The 23,851-nt window shown below is 45.3% G+C and overlaps 1 protein-coding gene across 1 annotated transcript in view; it reads left to right on the forward strand.

Moving 5' to 3' along the window:
- Nucleotides 1-23,851, forward strand: part of LOC144767868 (killer cell lectin-like receptor subfamily F member 1) — a 224,998-nt gene that overhangs the window by 86,569 nt on the left and 114,578 nt on the right. Inside the window, exon 4 of the mRNA XM_078651226.1 lies at nt 5,228-5,374. Within this exon, the coding sequence (XP_078507352.1) occupies nt 5,228-5,374 (147 nt within the window). The remainder of the gene's footprint in view (nt 1-5,227; nt 5,375-23,851) is intronic.

The raw sequence follows: 23,851 nt of genomic DNA on the forward strand, positions 1-23,851 counted from the left end.
CACTTTTAGACACACCTCCCGCCACAAGTTCTAGAATTGCGAACTTTAGAGCTGGGGAGCTACGTTCGAATCTCGGGATCAGCTCAACATCCTGTGATTCCAGGCAAATCGCTTTGTCTCCCAGTGCCTACCACAAATTAATGTGTTCTTCTGTAATGTAAATTGTGCTCATGCCATGTTGTCGAGTTCGCGCTATATAATATTGCAAGGAAAAAAAAGTAGGGAAACTCGAGATCACACACTACTGAACACGCACTCTTAAGTGCATCAGCAGTGCACTGTGAATCGGAGCGTTTCACAGGCCTGTCACAGATAAGAAATGCTATCAAAACGAAATCCTACAAAACAATATACTACTGGCCAGCAGCAATTCATACCGGACAACGTCGGGACGGGCTGCTAGTTAGATATATAAAGACAATAAGAAAAAAGTTTGAAATGCTTACAAAAGTAATTTCGGAGTATATGGATGGCTGCCTCTAACGAGGTGGGTTATTTGACTGTATGAGACGAGTTGTAGGTACATCGCTTAAAATAGTACAAGGAGAGGGACAGTGTCAAATTGCTTAAGTTGTCTCACATTCTGAAGAGCAATAGAAAATAAATCAGAACATATCAGTCAGGTCATAACATTGATTCTAAAGCAATAGACAAATAGTGTACATAGCCATTTGCTCCAAACATAGTGGAATGTTATTTACCAACCTCTGTACATGATAACATCTATGGGTAGTGAGAACTTTAGTTCAGTTAGAAATAATGAGTGCAAGATATACTTATCTAAGTTGTATACAAGGTAGAGAAAACAAGCAACGATCAGGGCCGATTAAATAGCAGATGTCTAAGAAGTTCATAACAGTTTCCTTTTGTTGGCGGTGGACCAAGCGAATTCCATTACTTGCTCTGAGATATCGCCTAGGAAGTTTGATAGGTCTTTAGGATCTTCAAAGATATAGAACTTGCCTTTTACTATGATTTTCAATCTCACTGGGCCTGCAAAGGAAAACTGGAGCTTCATATCTTTTAGTCTGTCTCGTAAAGCTAGGAATCTCTTCAGTTGTTTTCGAGTAGTCTTGTGAAATATGAATTTTGTGGCTGTTCCAAATAATATGGTTATTCTTGCGTACCAAGGCCAGTACTGCTTCAACATTTTGAAACCTCAATTGTTTGCAAACTATCAGTCTCATCGGGTTCCTAGCTGATGGGTTGAAGGTTGGGACTCTATGAGCTCTCTCTAATTTGAATTCTTTGGAGAACTTTAGACCAGTGACTTGCGGGATCCAATTTCTCAAGGAAAGATATACATGAGCTTGAGGCATCTTCAAAGGCCTCTCGAATACCAAGGATTCTTAAGTTGCCTCTTCTGATCCAGTCTTCGAGTTCGGAAATATCTTTTTTTATAGATTTCGCAGAAGGTTGGAGCGCTTTTAATTCCTTGGTTGTTTGATTTGTTGAGTCCTCTACTGCATTGAATCACTGTTCTGCATCTATTATCCTGTTGTTTATACTGTTGATGTCAGCCCTTATTGCAGTAATTTCTAGTTGCATATAGTCTGAGTTTTGTTTAGTGGATTTCGATAGGGCTTGCACCTCAGTGAGCTTTTTTAGATTCATGTCCATCAAACTGTTTATGTCTGTTTTATTCTTGATGTCTGGAGAAGGCAGTTCAGCCTCTGATCTTTTAAAGTGAGGTTTAGACTCTTTTTCTGCCAGCTTGACTGTCTTGATAACAATTGCTATTACGGGCTGTATTAAGATCCTATTCTAATGAAGGGTTGTGCAATGACACTTACTGGCAGTCATCTGATCACGGGTGTCTTGGGTAGGTATAGATAGCACTATTTTACTGAGCTCTCATCCTTTGTAGATCCAGAGTGGGTTTAGTGCATTATAGATTTCTCAATTATGCATTATTTATAGGCTTGGTATCTCCAGTAGAGAGTTTAGATCTGCTATTTGTTTCTTCTAACTAAGAGACCTTCAATTCTCACGACCTCTCTCACTTCATGTATTGTGGGGTAGTAATTATGTTGGTGGACTAGGGAATTGTTAATATGGGAAGGTGCGCCAAGGTATTATGCAGGTCTCACTCAGAATTGATGTACCATGCTGTGCATAACAGCCACAGCACAGGTTGCAAACATAGTTGAGGATCAAGCTTGGGATGACAGTTCATGAGAGCAATTTGGTTTATGAAGAGGCTTGTGTGGAGCCATTATGCAGCAGAATGCGAGATTTAATCTAAAGTGTGATGCCTCAAGGCCATCATCTTGGAATCAGACAAGGTCGGCAGTGATTGCATAGCTCAGTGTAGCTCGATCTGAGCGTATCAGTCGCACTTTGTAGAACTGGTTATGGTACTAGTATCTTCTATATCATTTTGGCGGCTGGTGGATAGAAAGTCTTTGAAGCCGTTTGTCGTGTGTTCGGTGCAGCGGCCGCCATTTTGAGGATGTGGTAAGGGATGAACACAAAAACATCTGATTATGGCCTTCAAAGAGGATGTTCAAAGGATCGTCTTTAGGGCAGCCGTGAACATACACAGTTTAGAGGATGGGGAGGCGAAATGTGAAGGCTGAATTTAAGGTGCACTGTCTCCTGACTGCCAATGTGAGGTCAAGCAAAGCAGGCAATGTCTGCATAGCTCGGTGAGTGAGCCGCGCTTTCAGGAAGTAAAAGCTGCGGGCAAATGTTATCGAGGCAGTATCTGTGTCGCTACCTGAGGAAGGTGGTGACTGATGAGTAAAAAAACGTTCGGGCCATTCATCGGGTGGTCCGATCTCCGTTCGGCGCAGAGGCCGCCATTTTGTAGATGCGGTGGTAGATGGCACAAAAACCTCTGATTATAGTCTTCCAGGAGAACGCTGAGGTAATCAAGGCTTCATGTCTTTGTGAGGGTGGTGCTGATGTTAGGGATTGTCTTTATTTCATTGCAAGCCGGTCACGATAGGTGGAAATTTAGCTCATCTTGCCCCATGCTGCGAGGAAATGCAGAGCTAGACAGCCATGCACTACCCCATCCAAACCACGCTCGAGGTCTTCAATTCTAATGCTATATAAGGGCTAGGGAGATAAATCTAAGAATATGAATTATTCACTACAAGAAATGGGATGGTTGATTTAACTTTTCTGGGAGATTTTCCTTATTCATTTTTCAATTGTAACCCCTTATACAATGCATTGGTACAAACTAAGAACATTGACTGATTCACTGAGATAATTGGAACAGTCGAAGCTGATTGATCTGTGCTTGGCAAGCGAGGGACTGGATTTTTATACATATAAATGCAATATGTGCATAGAAGACAAGTTTAATTGGCAGCCATATGCATTAGGTGGGCTTGAGTTAAGGAACTAGGTGATATTTGTTTTAGAAATAGCTGATAAAGATGTGATGTGTGATAAATGGATGTTTTCTTGAGTTAATTGATTATCTTTTTAACTGTTTAACATGTCTAAGTTGTGATTGGCCTGATGAGAAAACAAGTGTCTTCCATTTGTGATATTCTATGTGAAAAAATCTGAAGAAATAAAGGAACATGGTTGGAATACAAGCTATCCATGAGAGCATGAACCCTCATTTTGTGTATGTTATGTATATCAGTGCTCTGGGTGTACATACTCAAAGAGGGTATACATGCTGGTCTAACAATTGATAAACTACCCATCAGATAGAGACAGATAAAGTATGTTTATCTGTTACCGTTCCTTATTCTTCTTGACTTAAGTGCGGCGTTCGACACTGTGTCTCATTCCATCCTCCTTGCGACTCTCCGGTCCCTGGGAGTAGAAGGTGCGGCTCTAGCCTGGATAGCCTCCTTCTTAAAAGACCGCACTTTCCAGGTATTTTCTGTTTCTGCTTCCTCTACAATTCATCCTTCGGCGTATGGTGTTCCCCAGGGGTCGATACTTAGTCCCCTATTGTTTAACATTTATGTAAAACCTCTAGCCACTATTGTGGAAGAAGTGGGTCTTACACTGTACTCCTACGCCGACGACTCACAGATCATCTTTTCTCTCTCTGATAAAGAATGCAATAATACTTCTGCTTTGAAAGAAGGTCTGATCCGGGTCTCGAGATGGATGAAGACTAACTTCTTAAAGTTAAACGGTGATAAAACCGAGGTTGTGATACTGGGTAAGAACAAGGACCTCTGGGGCTCCCACCACTGGCCCCCTGATATGGGACCAACTCCACAACCAGTAACCGTAGTTCACAACCTTGGGTTTCTCATTGATGAGAAACTCACAATGAGACAGCAGGCTGTAAAGGTGGCCTTCATCTGTTTTGCCACCTTGAGATGGCTACAGAAGATCCTGTGGATGTTGCCCCTTTCCACACGAAAAACGGTAGTCCAGGCGTTGGTTGTTTCCCGTCTGGACTATGGCAACGTCCTATATCTTGGAGCCGACCTAACAACTATAAAAAAACTCCAGGTTGTGCAGAACGCTGCTGCTCGCCTGCTCTGCAACATCCCTAGGAGAGCATCTGCCTCTACAGCACTTCGCGACCTTCATTGGCTTAAAATTCCCCATAGAATCAAATTCAAAGCTTTGTGTCACGTTTTTAAAATCAAACACGGCTCAGCCCCTAAATACCTTCGTGACCTTATCCAGGCTTATAAACCTAGCCGAACTTTAAGATCATCACTACATGGTGACTTTTCTGTTCCCAGATTTAGGCTGGCAAAAATGGGAGGCCGTTCTTTTGCCCATCTAGGCCCCAAATTCTGGAATACTTTTCCTGTGACTTTAAAGACAGAAACCAGTCCTCTCTGTTTCCGCAAGGGACTTAAAACGTGGCTCTTCTGTCAGTAATTTGTAGCCTGTAAACTCAGCCTGCCAGTCTTCTTCTTCAGTCTGTCAGCGCCGGGAAACCCATTGCGGGTAGCTGCGCGCTTTAGAAGTTTAAATAAATAAATAAATAAATATTCGCTGGCCCTCTGACTAACAGGCACATGGTATCTGTTAGTGCTGTGAAACTCAAAAGGTGTTATAGCGCTTTATAAATACCGCATTCGAATCAAATGAGAATGAGTATGGGGGAGTTTGGGAATGTCTATGTGATTTGTGTGTGTATATTCTGCAAGTGTAAGGATGTCACAGAATGTATACTGTCACCATGAAGGTCAGTCAGTTGGACAGAAGCAGGGTTGACAATTTCTTCTCTTCTTGTGCCATACTATATCTTAATCATTTATAAATTTGTTCTATTATTTTCCAACAGGACTCCAATCATGTCCGCAGACCAGCAGAGAGGAAGAGAGGCCCAGCAGCAGCAGTAACCCGGACCTCCATTTGAATATATCAGCTGAGCTTAGGCTTCTGAGAGAGTCGTTGAAACATCTACAAGAAGAAATTTGCAGCCCCCAAGGTATAGCATGAGTACCGGGTAATCCTGTGACACAATCAGTAAAGTAGTGAAAAGGGGGGATGTGCTTTATTGTAGTGTTAATGAATGTTCTAGAGAGCATTATCATGAAATATTTTCCAGACACCCAAATTATATGGCTTAAGCCAAAGATGAATGTAAAGAGCAATTACTTCATGGTATTTGCAGCTAAAATATTAGTTGTGATTGGCTGGCAGGCTTTGCACCAACCCCTGGGTGAAGAGCAGTGGAATGCAGGCCTCCACTGCAGTTAATGCTCTTTTTATGAGTGAGCGCATCAGCCAGCTCAGCCTGAGGATTCTCTTATGCGTCTTGAGTAAGCCGCGGGTCTACCAGGTATGCCTAGACTCCCAACCTGATCTGCCTCCGCCCTACAGCAGCAGACACTAGCCCCTTTGGGATTACCATAGATGTGCCTCAACCATGGAGCCCACTTGCTGAAAGGAGTTGTGAAAGTTTGGTGAAGTACTAGGAAACAAATTTAGGGAGGGGGGGCAGAAAGGCAAATTCCCACATTAGCCCTCAAAATCCTGTAATCAGGAGAATTACCATCCCCCAAAATCAAGGATGCCCCCAGTATTGGTATTGGGGTGTGGGCACCGGTCAGAAATCCACCCACTCGCAATGAGACTCAAGTGATGAACATGCTGAGCTTCGGAAAGTGACAGAAAGAGACAGACATTATATGGCAGGGAGGAAGGCTGCAGGTGAAATAAAGACTGTAATAAAACAAAATAGACTGCTTGGAGAAAGGGATATGAGTGAATGTCTAAAACAAAGGCATAGATGGAGGCAATAAGAACGATTTCCGGTGTGAAGGACCGCGGGGAAGAATCTCAACAAGGCTGACAGAGAAGCAGAGAGGAAAGAGACTGCATGAGTGATGGGATTCACGCAGGGAGGAAAGAGACCGCATGATTGATGGGATTCACGGTGCACAGACATAATATCGACTCCAAAATATCGTCTGGACAGAATATCGAGTTTTAAATATCGTTTGGAGAAAATATCGACTAGACAGAATATCGACAGCCAAAATATCGTTTTTAAGGTAAATGAAGTAATATCGACTGTAAATAATATAGACAGTGAAAATATCCAAGTATATAATCTAGATAGTAAAAAATATAGTTTTTTAAATAATATTTAATTATTTATAGTGTGTTTATGTTATAATATGTGTGAAAAGTGTCAATTTATTTTATTTATTTTTTTAATTAATTATTTTTTTAATTATTGTGTAATTTAATTCTGTAGCGGGTTGTGGGTTTATAGGGGAATAGGGTGGGAAGTAATTTAATTATAATTAATTAAATATGTAAATTTATTAATTGGTAGTAATAATTAATTATTGGTAATTAAATAATATATGTTAATTATTTAAAGTTTAATTGGTAATTAATTTTATTTAATTGATTAATTGCTAATTATGTGAATTAAAATAATTTATTTTCTCTAGCGGGTTGTGGGTTTATAGGGGAATAGGGTGGGAAGTAATTTAATTATAATTAATTAAATATGTAAATTTATTAATTGGTAGTAATAATTAATTAATTGGTAATTAAATAATATATGTTAATTATTTAAAATTTAATTGGTAATTAATTTTATTTAATTGATTAATTGCTAATTATGTCAATTAAAATAATGTATTTTCTCTAGCGGGTTGTGGGTTTATAGGGGAATAGGGTGGGAAGTAATTTAATTATAATTAATTAAATATGTTAATTTAATAATTGGTAGTAATATTTAATTAATTGTTAATTAAAAAAAATGTTGTTAATTAATTAAAATGTAATTGGTAATTAATTTTATTTAATTGATTAATTGCTAATTATGTTAAATGAAAGGGGTATTTTTAGGGTTCAGGGTCAGTGTTTAGTTTTTGGGTAAAGGGGTATTTTTAGGGTTCAGGGTCAGTTTTCAGTTTTTGGGTAAAGGGGTATTTTTAGGGTTCAGGGTCAGTTTTCAGTTTTTGGGTAAAGGGGTATTTTTAGGGTTCAGGGTCAGTTTTTAGTTTTTGGGTAAAGGGGTATTTTTAGGGTTCAGGGTCAGTTTTCAGTTTTTGGGTAAAGGGGTATTTTTAGGGTTCAGGGTCAGTTTTCAGTTTTTGGGTAAAGGGGTATTTTTTGGGTTCAGGGTCAGTTTTTAGTTTTTGGGTAAAGGGGTATTTTTAGGGTTCAGGGTCAGTTTTCAGTTTTTGGGTAAAGGGGTATTTTTAGGGTTCAGGGTCAGTTTTCAGTTTTTGGGTCAAGGGGTATTTTTAGGGTTCAGGGTCAGTTTTCAGTTTTTGGGTAAAGGGGTATTTTTAGGGTTCAGGGTCAGTTTTCAGTTTTTGGGTAAAGGGGTATTTTTAGGGTTCAGGGTCAGTTTTCAGTTTTTGGGTAAAGGGGTATTTTTAGGGTTCAGGGTCAGTTTTCAGTTTTTGGGTAAAGGGTTATTTTTAGGGTTCAGGGTCAGTTTTTAGTTTTTGGGTAAAGGGGTATTTTTAGGGTTCAGGGTCAGTTTTGGGTTTTTGGGGTACATATACAATATTGCCTATTATTTAATTAAATGTTGTTACTATATATATATGTTTTAAGAAATATGATTAAAAATATATTTATTTTTTTACTTTCATTAAATATTTAATTATTAAAAGTTATTTTAAGTATTGTTAATTATATTTTAGTAATTAATTTTTTATATTAATGTAATTAAACATTGTTTTTAGTAAAGTCGATATTTTTTACAACGATATTTTTGTAAACGATATTTTGTAGTCGATATTTTTGTACTTACCTGTTTGTACATACAAACTCGATATTTTTGTAGTAGATATTTTCACCTCGATATTTTGGGTACTCGATATTGTGGTAGTCGATATTCTTTCAGTGATCCGGGATTCACGCAGGGAGGAAAGAGACTGCATGATTGATGGGATTCACACAGGGAGGAAAGAGACCGCATGATTGATGGGATTCACACAGGGATAAAAGAGACCGCATGATTGATGGGATTCACACAGGGAGGAAAGAGACTGCATGATTGATGGGAATCACACAGGGAGGAAAGAGACAGCATGATTGATGGGATTCACACAGGAAGGAAAGAGACCGCATGATTGATGGGATTCACACAGGGAGGAAAGAGACCGCATGATTGATGGGATTCACACAGGGAGGAAAGAGACCGCATGATTGATGGGATTCACACAGGGAGGAAAGAGACCGCATGATTGATGGGATTCACACAGGGAGGAAAGAGACTGCATGATGGATGGTGGGATTCACACAGGGAGGAAAGAGACCGCATGATGGATGGGATTCACACAGGGAGGAAAGAGACCGCATGGTTGATGGGATTCACGCAGGGAGGAAAAAGACCGCATGATGATTGATGGGATTCACGCAGGGAGGAAAGAGACAGCATGGTTGATGGGATTCACACAGGGAGGAAAGAGACCGCATGGTTGATGGGATTCACACAGGGAGGAAAGAGACCGCATGATTGATGGGATTCACACAGGGAAGAAAGAGACCGCATGGTTGATGGGATTCACGCAGGGAGGAAAGAGACCGCATGATGGATGGTGGGATTCACGCAGGGAGGAAAGAGACCGCATGATTGATGGGATTCACACAGGGAGGAAAGAGACCGCATGATTGATGGGATTCACACAGGGAGGAAAGAGACCGCATGGTTGAGGTGATTCACACAGGGAGGTAAGAGACTGCATGATTGATCGGATTCACACAGGAGGGAAAGAGACCGCATGATTGATGGGATTCACGCAGGGAGGAAAGAGACCGCATGATTGATGGGATTCACGCAGGGAGGAAAGAGACCGCATGATTGATGGGATTCACACAGGGAGGAAAGAGACCGCATGATTGATAGGATTCACACAGGGAGGAAAGAGACCGCATGGTTGAGGTGATTCACACAGGGAGGAAAGAGACCGCATGATTGATGGGATTCACACAGGGAGGAAAGAGACCGCATGATTGATGGGAGGAAAGAGACCGCATGATTGATGGGATTCACACAGGGAGGAAAGAGACCGCATGATTGATGGGATTCACACAGGGAGGAAAGAGACTGCATGATTGAGGTGATTCACGCAGGGAGGAAAGAGACCGCATGATTTATGGGATTCACACAGGGAGGAAAGAGACCGCATGATTGATGGGATTCACGCAGGGAGAAAAGAGACCGCATGATTGATGGGATTCACACAGGGAGGAAAAAGACCGCATGATTGATGGGATTCACACAGGGAGGAAAGAGACCGCATGATTGAGGTGATTCACACAGGGAGAAAAGAGACCGCATGATTGATGGGATTCACACAGGGAGGAAAGAGACCGCATGATTGATGGGATTAACACAGGGAGGAAAGAGACTGCATGATTGATAGAATTCACGCAGGGAGGAAAGAGACCGCATGATTGATGGGATTCACGCAGGGAGGAAAGAGACCGTTCATTGATGGGATTCACACAGGGAGGAAAGAGACCACATGATTGATGGGATTCACTCAGGGAGGAAAGAGACCGCATGGTTGATGGGATTCACACAGGGAGGAAAGAGACCGCATGATTGATGGGATTCACGCAGGGAGGAAAGAGACCGCATGATTGATGGGATTCACGCAGGGAGAAAAGAGACCGCATGATTGATGGGATTCACACAGGGAGGAAAAAGACCGCATGATTGATGGGATTCACACAGGGAGGAAAGAGACCGCATGATTGATGGTATTTCACACAGGGAGGAAAGAGACCACATCATTGATGGGATTCACACAGGGAGGAAAGAGACCGCATGATTGATGGGATTCACACAGGGAGGAAAGAGACCGCATGATTGATGGGATTCACACAGGGAGGAAAGAGACTGCATGATTGATAGAATTCACGCAGGGAGGAAAGAGACCGCATGATTGATGGGAGGAAAGAAACCGCATGATTGATGGGATTCACGCAGGGAGGAAAGAGACCGTTCATTGATGGGATTCACACAGGGAGGAAAGAGACCACATGATTGATGGGATTCACGCAGGGAGGAAAGAGACCGCATGGTTGATGGGATTCACACAGGGAGGAAAGAGACCGCATGATTGATGGGATTCACGCAGGGAGGAAAGAGACTGCATGATTGATGGGATTCACACAGGGAGGAAAGAGACCGCATGATTGATGGGATTCACGCAGGGAGGAAAGAGACTGCATGATTGATGGGATTCACACAGGGAGGAAAGAGACTGCATGATTGATGGGATTCCCACAGGGAGGAAAGAGACCGCATGATTGAGGTGATTCACACAGGGAGGAAAGAGACTGCATGATTGATGGGATTCACACAGGGAGGAAAGAGACCGCATGATTGATGGGATTCACACAGAGAGGAAAGAGACTGCATGATTGATGGGATTCACACAGGGAGGAAAGAGACCGCATGATTGAGGTGATTCACAGAGGGAGGAAAGAGACCGCATGATTGATGGGATTCACGCAGGGAGGAAAGAGACCGCATGATTGATGGGATTCACGCAGGGAGGAAAGAGACCGCATGATTGATGGGATTCACGCAGGGAGGAAAGAGACCGCATGATTGATGGGATTCACACAGGGAGGAAAGAGACCGCATGATTGATGGGATTCACACAGGGAGGAAATAGACCGCATGATTGATGGGATTCACGCAGGAAGGAAAGAGACCGCATGGTTGATGGGATTCACGCAGGGAGGAAAGAGACCCCATGATTTATGGGATTCACGCAGGGAGGAAAGAGACCGCATGGTTGATGGGAGGAAAGAGACCGCATGATTGATGGGATTCATACAGGGAGGAAAGAGACTGCATGATTGATGGGATTCACACAGGGAGGAAAGAGACCGCATGATTGATGGGATTCACGCAGGGAGGAAAGAGACCGCATGGTTGATGGGATTCACACAGGGAGGAAAGAGACCGCATGATTGATGGGATTCACACAGGGAGGAAAGAGACCGCATGATTGATGGGATTCACACAGGGAGGAAAGAGACCGCATGATTGATGGGATTCACACAGGGAGGAAAGAGACTGCATGATTGATGGGATTCACACAGGGAGGAAAGAGACCGCATGATTGATGGGATTCACACAGGGATAAAAGAGACCGCATGATTGATGGGATTCACACAGGGAGGAAAGAGACTGCATGATTGATGGGAATCACACAGGGAGGAAAGAGACAGCATGATTGATGGGATTCACACAGGAAGGAAAGAGACCGCATGATTGATGGGATTCACACAGGGAGGAAAGAGACCGCATGATTGATGGGATTCACACAGGGAGGAAAGAGACCGCATGATTGATGGGATTCACACAGGGAGGAAAGAGACCGCATGATTGATGGGATTCACACAGGGAGGAAAGAGACTGCATGATGGATGGTGGGATTCACACAGGGAGGAAAGAGACCGCATGATGGATGGGATTCACACAGGGAGGAAAGAGACCGCATGGTTGATGGGATTCACGCAGGGAGGAAAAAGACCGCATGATGATTGATGGGATTCACGCAGGGAGGAAAGAGACAGCATGGTTGATGGGATTCACACAGGGAGGAAAGAGACCGCATGGTTGATGGGATTCACACAGGGAGGAAAGAGACCGCATGATTGATGGGATTCACACAGGGAAGAAAGAGACCGCATGGTTGATGGGATTCACGCAGGGAGGAAAGAGACCGCATGATGGATGGTGGGATTCACGCAGGGAGGAAAGAGACCGCATGATTGATGGGATTCACACAGGGAGGAAAGAGACCGCATGATTGATGGGATTCACACAGGGAGGAAAGAGACCGCATGGTTGAGGTGATTCACACAGGGAGGTAAGAGACTGCATGATTGATCGGATTCACACAGGAGGGAAAGAGACCGCATGATTGATGGGATTCACGCAGGGAGGAAAGAGACCGCATGATTGATGGGATTCACGCAGGGAGGAAAGAGACCGCATGATTGATGGGATTCACACAGGGAGGAAAGAGACCGCATGATTGATAGGATTCACACAGGGAGGAAAGAGACCGCATGGTTGAGGTGATTCACACAGGGAGGAAAGAGACCGCATGATTGATGGGATTCACACAGGGAGGAAAGAGACCGCATGATTGATGGGAGGAAAGAGACCGCATGATTGATGGGATTCACACAGGGAGGAAAGAGACCGCATGATTGATGGGATTCACACAGGGAGGAAAGAGACTGCATGATTGAGGTGATTCACGCAGGGAGGAAAGAGACCGCATGATTTATGGGATTCACACAGGGAGGAAAGAGACCGCATGATTGATGGGATTCACGCAGGGAGAAAAGAGACCGCATGATTGATGGGATTCACACAGGGAGGAAAAAGACCGCATGATTGATGGGATTCACACAGGGAGGAAAGAGACCGCATGATTGAGGTGATTCACACAGGGAGAAAAGAGACCGCATGATTGATGGGATTCACACAGGGAGGAAAGAGACCGCATGATTGATGGGATTAACACAGGGAGGAAAGAGACTGCATGATTGATAGAATTCACGCAGGGAGGAAAGAGACCGCATGATTGATGGGATTCACGCAGGGAGGAAAGAGACCGTTCATTGATGGGATTCACACAGGGAGGAAAGAGACCACATGATTGATGGGATTCACTCAGGGAGGAAAGAGACCGCATGGTTGATGGGATTCACACAGGGAGGAAAGAGACCGCATGATTGATGGGATTCACGCAGGGAGGAAAGAGACCGCATGATTGATGGGATTCACGCAGGGAGAAAAGAGACCGCATGATTGATGGGATTCACACAGGGAGGAAAAAGACCGCATGATTGATGGGATTCACACAGGGAGGAAAGAGACCGCATGATTGATGGTATTTCACACAGGGAGGAAAGAGACCACATCATTGATGGGATTCACACAGGGAGGAAAGAGACCGCATGATTGATGGGATTCACACAGGGAGGAAAGAGACCGCATGATTGATGGGATTCACACAGGGAGGAAAGAGACTGCATGATTGATAGAATTCACGCAGGGAGGAAAGAGACCGCATGATTGATGGGAGGAAAGAAACCGCATGATTGATGGGATTCACGCAGGGAGGAAAGAGACCGTTCATTGATGGGATTCACACAGGGAGGAAAGAGACCACATGATTGATGGGATTCACGCAGGGAGGAAAGAGACCGCATGGTTGATGGGATTCACACAGGGAGGAAAGAGACCGCATGATTGATGGGATTCACGCAGGGAGGAAAGAGACTGCATGATTGATGGGATTCACACAGGGAGGAAAGAGACCGCATGATTGATGGGATTCACGCAGGGAGGAAAGAGACTGCATGATTGATGGGATTCACACAGGGAGGAAAGAGACTGCATGATTGATGGGATTCCCACAGGGAGGAAAGAGACCGCATGATTGAGGTGATTCACACAGGGAGGAAAGAGACTGCATGATTGATGGGATTCACACAGGGAGGAAAGAGACCGCATGATTGATGGGATTCACACAGAGAGGAAAGAGACTGCATGATTGATGGGATTCACACAGGGAGGAAAGAGACCGCATGATTGAGGTGATTCACAGAGGGAGGAAAGAGACCGCATGATTGATGGGATTCACGCAGGGAGGAAAGAGACCGCATGATTGATGGGATTCACGCAGGGAGGAAAGAGACCGCATGATTGATGGGATTCACGCAGGGAGGAAAGAGACCGCATGATTGATGGGATTCACACAGGGAGGAAAGAGACCGCATGATTGATGGGATTCACACAGGGAGGAAATAGACCGCATGATTGATGGGATTCACGCAGGAAGGAAAGAGACCGCATGGTTGATGGGATTCACGCAGGGAGGAAAGAGACCCCATGATTTATGGGATTCACGCAGGGAGGAAAGAGACCGCATGGTTGATGGGAGGAAAGAGACCGCATGATTGATGGGATTCATACAGGGAGGAAAGAGACTGCATGATTGATGGGATTCACACAGGGAGGAAAGAGACCGCATGATTGATGGGATTCACGCAGGGAGGAAAGAGACCGCATGGTTGATGGGATTCACACAGGGAGGAAAGAGACCGCATGATTGATGGGATTCACACAGGGAGGAAAGAGACCGCATGATTGATGGGATTCACACAGGGAGGAAAGAGACCGCATGATTGATGGGATTCACACAGGGAGGAAAGAGACTGCATGATTGATGGGATTCACACAGGGAGGAAAGAGACCGCATGATTGATGGGATTCACACAGGGAGGAAAGAGACCGCATGATTGATGGGATTCACACAGGGAGGAAAGAGACCGCATGGTTGATGGGATTCACGCAGGGAGGAAAGAGACCGCATGGTTGATGGGATTCACACAGGGAGGAAAGAGACTGCATGATTGATGGGATTCACGCAGGGAGGAAAGAGACCGCATGATTGATGGGATTCACGCAGGGAGGAAAGAGACCGCATGATTGATGGGATTCACACAGGGAGGAAAGAGACTGCATGATTGATGGGATTCACACAGGGAGGAAAGAGACCGCATGGTTGATGGGATTCACGCAGGGAGGAAAGAGACCGCATGATTGATGGGATTCACACAGGGAGGAAAGAGACCGCATGATTGATGGGATTCACGCAGGGAGGAAAGAGACTGCATGATTGATGGGATTCACGCAGGGAGGACAGAGACCGCATGATTGATGGGATTCACACAGGGAGGAAAGAGACCGCATGATTGATGGGATTCACACAGGGAGGAAAGAGACCGCATGATTGATGGGATTCACACAGGGAGGAAAGAGACCGCATGATTGATGGGATTCACACAGGGAGGAAAGAGACCGCATGATTGATGGGATTCACACAGGGAGGAAAGAGACCGCATGATTCTTTTTTTTTTTTTTTTTTTTTTTTTTTCTTTTTATCCTCATTTGCGTGCATAGCTCCAATCTATCCAATCCAGAATATGCCACAGAGATGAGAAAACCGGCTGTGTTTCAGTACCAACTCAGCGTTAGCTGGGAGGGAGATCTTAGTTGGAGAGAGTGGAAGCCACATCCCATCAGTACATTCGCACAGACCTGGAGATTCCCATTTGGGGCTGTTCGTTGGAAGATAGTGCCCGTGAAACCGTGGCCACACTTGTTCCTTATTAAGGAGCAATGGTTGGCACTGCTCGCATTAATCATAGGACTCCTGGGGAAAAAAAAAAAAAAAAAAACCCCAGGCTCAATATGACCGTGCCAACTGTGCCCAAAAAGCTCTTCTACTTGGATTTCCACCTCTAGCTAGATCGAGCTTGGAGATCTGGAGTACCGAGGTTCGCCATTCATGAATTGTGGGAGGCTGTGCATCCTTCCAATGTCTGCAGATCTCTCTACGTGCTGCCAAAATGGAGTAGAATATGAGGTTGGAAGCAGCATTACGTACTTTATTCTTCAGGCCAAAAATGACAAGAACAAGATCTATAGAAAGGTGAGTGCCCAATGCCGAAGATAAATCATTTCCTATTAACTCCCAATATGTTGTTATTTCTGGGCATTCGTAGAACATATGAATATCAGATGCGGCAACCATTCAGCATCTAGGGCACGAGACCGGGCCTGTCGAAGAAAATTTTGACAGTCTCAACGGGGAATAATAGGCCCTGTGAATTGTGAAAATATGATTCCGACGCAGCCAAGCTGGCTTCACCAGATCCCACAGCACCTCACACGAAGCCAACCAAAGCTTCTCCAAATCCACATCCGGCAATCCATCAGCCCATAGTGTAGCTGGGAGGCAAAATTGACCATCTAATTCCTCAATAATCTTCTTGTACCACAAAGATATTTCTTTTTTTGCAGGGGGACTATCTAGCAGACATGTTACTAAGTCGCTACTGGCTCCTATAGGTAGACTACTGCTTCGGGATGTCTGCGTGTTGTATGCATGGGACCAGCTTGAAATTTGTAAAAATTTAAATCTAGACAAACTTGGCCCTACCTTGTTTATTAAGTAGTCCCAAGGAAGTAGTGAACCGTCCATAAACAGATCACCCCAGGTGTTGATGCCGGCCGATCTTAATGGTTGGGTTAATGTGTCTTCTGCCCAAGCTGGGGGAGATGGCAAGTCCCATATTGGAGCTCTCTCTGTAAAGTAACCTAATTTAATTGCCTGCCTCATTCTATACCATGTGGAAGCTATCCCCTTTAAGGTCTTTAGTTTTATTTTTTTTTAAAATTTTGGGTCTCCGAATTTGAACAAAAAACTGCTCTGTCCAATTCCCTCGCAGTTCAGTAACATAGAAAACATTTGGCCTACCCCCGTTGCTGCTGGTGTTTTTAGCAACATTCGGGTGTGTGAGAGCTGAAAAGCCCATGCATAGATCTGAAGATCAGGCCCCGCTAACCCTCCCTTCTCTCTGCGGCGTCGTATTTTCTTCCAAGAAATTCTTGGATTTTTACTGTTCCAAATAAAGGTTGAAATCGCACTTTGAAGTTTAGAGATTAATTTGGGATCAAAAAAGAGTGGGATTGAATTAAATAAGAAAGAAACCTTAGGCAGAATACACATTTTTACTAAATTAACCTTACCTAGGATAGTGAGTGGAAGATGTGACCAATCCCTCATATTTTTACGACACTGTACTGCTATTGAAGAAAAGTTTAACGATGCGATCCGATCAATGTCTTTAACTATGTTTACCCCCAAGTAACGTAATTGAGGTCTAGATGACTCGTTAAAAGTAGTTAAGACTGTGTTCCAGGTCATTGACTCTGTTTTGGAAGCATTTACTTCGTATCCAGAAACTTTCCCAAATTTAAGAGCAAGGTCTATAGCTTCTGGATAAGCCGTATTAATGTCTGACGTAAAGATCATTATATCGTCAGCATAGAGTGCCACCTTTTTTTCCCAATCACCAAAAATAAAGGGTTTAATAAGTGCGCTATCTCTTAATGTTTGTGCAAAAGGTTCTATATACAAATCGAAGAGAAGAGGAGACAGGGGACAACCCTGCCGGGTTCCTCTGGTTACATTAAATGACGCTGTAAGACCCCCATTAATCAAAATTGAGGCAGAAGGACTTCGATATAACAGATTTAGTGCCCTACGAAATTTATCTCCAACGTTAAACTTCCTCAGGGCCTCCGACAGGTACAACCAATTAACCCTGTCGAAGGCCTTGGTAGCGTCCAACGTCAGAACAGACAAGGGAAGAATCTCCTTTATGGCCACATCAATGGATCCTATTAGCTCGTAGGTAAGCTCATTAAGTTGTCTACCTCTAATGAACCCTTTTTGATTGGAATGAAGTATATCAGGGGCGACCTGGCCAAGCCGTTTAGCTAATATTGTGGCAAAGATTTTATAGTCGGCGTTTAAGATTGAAATAGGCCGATATGAGCCACAGTCGGAGGGGGGCTTCCCTGGCTTTAAGATAAGCGTTATAGAGGCTTTATCCCAAGAGGGAGGCGGTGCTACCCCTTCCCTCAGTATTTGGTTAAACAAGACTGTATGATTGATGGGATTCACACAGGGAGGAAAGAGACCGCATGATTGATGGGATTCACACAGAGACAAAAGAGACCGCATGATTGATGGGATTCACACAGAGACAAAAGAGACAGCATGATTGATGGGATTCACACAGGGAGGAAAGAGACCGCATGATTGATGGGATTCACACAGAGACAAAAGAGACCGCATGATTGATGGGATTCACACAGGGAGGAAGGAGACCGCATGATTGATGGGATTCACACAGAGACAAAAGAGACCGCATGATTGATGGGATTCACACAGAGACAAAAGAGACCGCATGATTGATGGGATTCACGCAGGGAGGAAAGAGACCGCATGATTGATGGGATTCATGCAGGGAGGGAAGAGACCGCATGATTGATGGGATTCACACAGGGAGGAAAGAGACCGCATGGTTGATGGGATTCACGCAGGGAGGAAAGAGACCGCATGATTTATGGGATTCACGCAGGGAGGAAAGAGACCGCATGGTTGATGGGAGGAAAGAGACCGCATGATTGATGGGATTCATACAGGGAGGAAAGAGACCGCATGATTGATGGGATTCACACAGGGAGGAAAGAGACCGCATGATTGATGGGATTCACACAGGGAGGAAATAGACCGCATGATTGATGGGATTCACGCAGGAAGGAAAGAGACCGCATGGTTGATGGGATTCACGCAGGGAGGAAAGAGACCGCATGATTTATGGGATTCACGCAGGGAGGAAAGAGACCGCATGGTTGATGGGAGGAAAGAGACCGCATGATTGATGGGATTCATACAGGGAGGAAAGAGACTGCATGATTGATGGGATTCACACAGGGAGGAAAGAGACCGCATGATTGATGGGATTCACGCAGGGAGGAAAGAGACCGCATGGTTGATGGGATTCACACAGGGAGGAAAGAGACCGCATGATTGATGGGATTCACACAGGGAGGAAAGAGACCGCATGATTGATGGGATTCACACAGGGAGGAAAGAGACCGCATGATTGATGGGATTCACACAGGGAGGAAAGAGACTGCATGATTGATGGGATTCACACAGGGAGGAAAGAGACCGCATGATTGATGGGATTCACACAGGGAGGAAAGAGACCGCATGATTGATGGGATTCACACAGGGAGGAAAGAGACCGCATGGTTGATGGGATTCACGCAGGGAGGAAAGAGACCGCATGGTTGATGGGATTCACACAGGGAGGAAAGAGACTGCATGATTGATGGGATTCACGCAGGGAGGAAAGAGACCGCATGATTGATGGGATTCACGCAGGGAGGAAAGAGACCGCATGATTGATGGGATTCACACAGGGAGGAAAGAGACCGCATGATTGATGGGATTCACACAGGGAGGAAAGAGACCGCATGGTTGATGGGATTCACGCAGGGAGGAAAGAGACCGCATGATTGATGGGATTCACACAGGGAGGAAAGAGACCGCATGATTGATGGGATTCACACAGGGAGGAAAGAGACTGCATGATTGATGGGATTCACGCAGGGAGGACAGAGACCGCATGATTGATGGGATTCACACAGGGAGGAAAGAGACCGCATGATTGATGGGATTCACACAGGGAGGAAAGAGACCGCATGATTGATGGGATTCACACAGGGAGGAAAGAGACCGCATGATTGATGGGATTCACACAGGGAGGAAAGAGACCGCATGATTGATGGGATTCACACATGGAGGAAAGAGACCGCATGATTGATGGGATTCACACAGGGAGGAAAGAGACCGCATGATTGATGGGATTCACACAGAGACAAAAGAGACCGCATGATTGATGGGATTCACACAGGGAGGAAAGAGACCGCATGATTGATGGGATTCACGCAGGTAGGAAAGAGACCGCATGATTGATGGGATTCACACAGAGACAAAAGAGACCGCATGATTGATGGGATTCACACAGGGAGGAAAGAGACCGCATGATTGATGGGATTCACACAGAGACAAAAGAGACCGCATGATTGATGGGATTCACACAGGGAGGAAGGAGACCGCATGATTGATGGGATTCACACAGAGACAAAAGAGACCGCATGATTGATGGGATTCACACAGAGACAAAAGAGACCGCATGATTGATGGGATTCACGCAGGGAGGAAAGAGACCGCATGATTGATGGGATTCATGCAGGGAGGGAAGAGACCGCATGATTGATGGGATTCACACAGGGAGGAAAGAGACCGCATGATTGATGGGATTCATGCAGGGAGGGAAGAGACCGCATGATTGATGGGATTCACACAGGGAGGAAAGAGACTGCATGATTTATGGGATTCACACAGGGAGGAAAGAGACCGCATGATTGATGGGATTCACACAGGGAGGAAAGAGACCGCATGATTGATGGGATTCACCCAGGGAGGAAAGAGAACGCATGATTGATGGGATTCACACAGGGAGGAAAGAGACCGCATGATTGATGGGATTCATGCAGGGAGGGAAGAGACCGCATGATTGATGGGATTCACACAGGGAGGAAAGAGACCGCATGATTGATGGGATTCACGCAGGGAGGAAAGAGACCGCATGATTGATGGGATTCACACAGGGAGGAAAGAGACCGCATGATTGATGGGATTCACACAGGGAGGAAATAGACCGCATGATTGATGGGATTCACACAGGGAGGAAAGAGACCGCATGATTGATGGGATTCACACAGGGCGGAAAGAGACCGCATGATTGATGGGATTCACACAGGGAGGAAAGAGACCGTATGATTGATGGGATTCACACAGGGAGGAAAGAGACCGCATGATTGATGGGATTCATGCATGGAGGGAAGAGACCGCATGATTGATGGGATTCACACAGGGAGGAAAGAGACCGCATGATTGATGGGATTCACACAGGGAGGAAAGAGACCACATGATTGATGGGATTCACCCAGGGAGGAAAGAGAACGCATGATTGATGGGATTCACACAGGGAGGAAAGAGACCGCATGATTGATGGGATTCACACAGGCAGGAAAGAGACCGCATGATTGATGGGATTCACACATGGAGGAAAGAGACCGCATGATTGATGGGATTAAAGCAGGGAGGGAAGAGACCGCATGATTGATGGGATTCATGCAGGTAGGGAAGAGACCGCATGATTGATGGGATTCATGCAGGGAGGAAAGAGACCGCATGATTGATGGGATTAAAGCAGGGAGGGAAGAGACCGCATGATTGATGGGATTCATGCAGGTAGGGAAGAGACAGCATGATGGATGGGATTCACACAGGGAGGAAAGAGACTGCATAATTGATGGGATTCATGCAGGGAGGGAAGAGACCGCATGATTGATGGGATTCACGCAGGGAGGAAAGAGACTGCATGATTGATGGGATTCATGCAGGGAGGGAAGAGACCGCATGATTGATGGGATTCACGCAGGGAGGAAAGAGACTGCATGATTGATGGGATTCATGCAGGGAGGGAAGAGACCGCATGATTGATGGGATTCACACAGGGAGGAAAGAGACCGCATGATTGATGGGATTCATGCAGGGAGGGAAGAGACCGCATGATTGATGGGATTCACACAGGGAGGAAAGAGACCGCATGATTGATGGGATTCACACAGGGAGGAAAGAGACCGCATGATTGATGGGATTCACCCAGGGAGGAAAGAGAACGCATGATTGATGGGATTCACACAGGGAGGAAAGAGACCGCATGATTTATGGGATTCATGCAGGGAGGGAAGAGACCGCATGATTGATGGGATTCACACAGGGAGGAAAGAGACCGCATGATTGATGGGATTCACCCAGGGAGGAAATAGACCGCATGATTGATGGGATTCACACAGGGAGGAAAGAGACCGCATGATTGATGGGATTCACGCAGGTAGGAAAGAGAACGCATGATTGATGGGATTCACACAGGGAGGAAAGAGAACGCATGATTGATGGGATTCACGCAGGGAGGAAAGAGACCGCATGATTGATGGGATTCACACAGGGAGGAAAGAGACCGCATGATTGATGGGATTCACACAGGGAGGAAATAGACCGCATGATTGATGGGATTCACACAGGGAGGAAAGAGACCGCATGATTGATGGGATTCACACAGGGCGGAAAGAGACCGCATGATTGATGGGATTCACACAGGGAGGAAAGAGACCGCATGATTGATGGGATTCACACAGGGAGGAAAGAGACCGCATGATTGATGGGATTCATGCATGGAGGGAAGAGACCGCATGATTGATGGGATTCACACAGGGAGGAAAGAGACCGCATGATAGATGGGATTCACACAGGGAGGAAAGAGACCACATGATTGATGGGATTCACCCAGGGAGGAAAGAGAACGCATGATTGATGGGATTCACACAGGGAGGAAAGAGACCGCATGATTGATGGGATTCACACAGGCAGGAAAGAGACCGCATGATTGATGGGATTCACACAGGGAGGAAAGAGACCGCATGATTGATGGGATTAAAGCAGGGAGGGAAGAGACCGCATGATTGATGGGATTCATGCAGGTAGGGAAGAGACCGCATGATTGATGGGATTCATGCAGGGAGGAAAGAGACCGCATGATTGATGGGATTAAAGCAGGGAGGGAAGAGACCGCATGATTGATGGGATTCATGCAGGTAGGGAAGAGACCGCATGATTGATGGGATTCACACAGGGAGGAAAGAGACTGCATAATTGATGGGATTAAAGCAGGGAGGAAAGAGACTGCATGATTGATGGGATTCATGCAGGGAGGGAAGAGACCGCATGATTCATGGGATTCACACAGGGAGGAAAGAGACCGCATGATTGATGGGATTCACACAGGGAGGAAAGAGACCACATGATTGATGGGATTCACCCAGGGAGGAAAGAGAACGCATGATTGATGGGATTCACACAGGCAGGAAAGAGACCGCATGATTGATGGGATTCACACAGGGAGGAAAGAGACCGCATGATTGATGGGATTCACACAGGGAGGAAAGAGACCGCATGATTGATGGGATTCACACAGGGAAGAAAGAGACTGCATGATTGATGGGATTCATGCAGGGAGGGAAGAGACCGCATGATTGATGGGATTCATGCAGGGAGGGAAGAGACCGCATGATTGATGGGATTTACACAGGGAGGAAAGAGACTGCATGATTGATGGGATTCATGCAGGGAGGAAAGAGACCGCTTGATTGATGGGATTCACACAGGGAGGAAAGAGACCGCATGATTGATGGGATTCACACAGGTAGGAAAGAGAACGCATGATTGATGGGATTCACAGAGGGAGGAAAGAGAACGCATGATTGATGGGATTCACACAGGGAGGAAAGAGACCGCATGATTGATGGGATTCACACAGAGACAAAAGAGACCGCATGATTGATGGGATTCACGCAGGCAGGAAAGAGACCGCATGATTGATGGGATTCACCCAGGGAGGAAATAGACCGCATGATTGATGGGATTCACACAGGGAGGAAAGAGACCGCATGATTGATGGGATTCACACAGGGAGGAAATAGACCGCATGATTGATGGGATTCACACAGGGAGGAAAGAGACCGCATGATTGATGGGATTCACACAGGGAGGAAAGAGACCGCATGATTGATGGGATTCACACAGAGACAAAAGAGACCGCATGATTGATGGGATTCACACAGGGAGGAAAGAGACCGCATGATTGATGGGATTCACGCAGGTAGGAAAGAGACCGCATGATTGATGGGATTCACACAGAGACAAAAGAGACCGCATGATTGATGGGATTCACACAGGGAGGAAAGAGACCGCATGATTGATGGGATTCACACAGAGACAAAAGAGACCGCATGATTGATGGGATTCACACAGAGACAAAAGAGACCGCATGATTGATGGGATTCACGCAGGGAGGAAAGAGACCGCATGATTGATGGGATTCATGC

Source organism: Lissotriton helveticus, chromosome 7 (genome assembly GCF_964261635.1).
Source record: "Lissotriton helveticus chromosome 7, aLisHel1.1, whole genome shotgun sequence".
Lineage (NCBI taxonomy): Eukaryota > Metazoa > Chordata > Amphibia > Caudata > Salamandridae > Lissotriton > Lissotriton helveticus.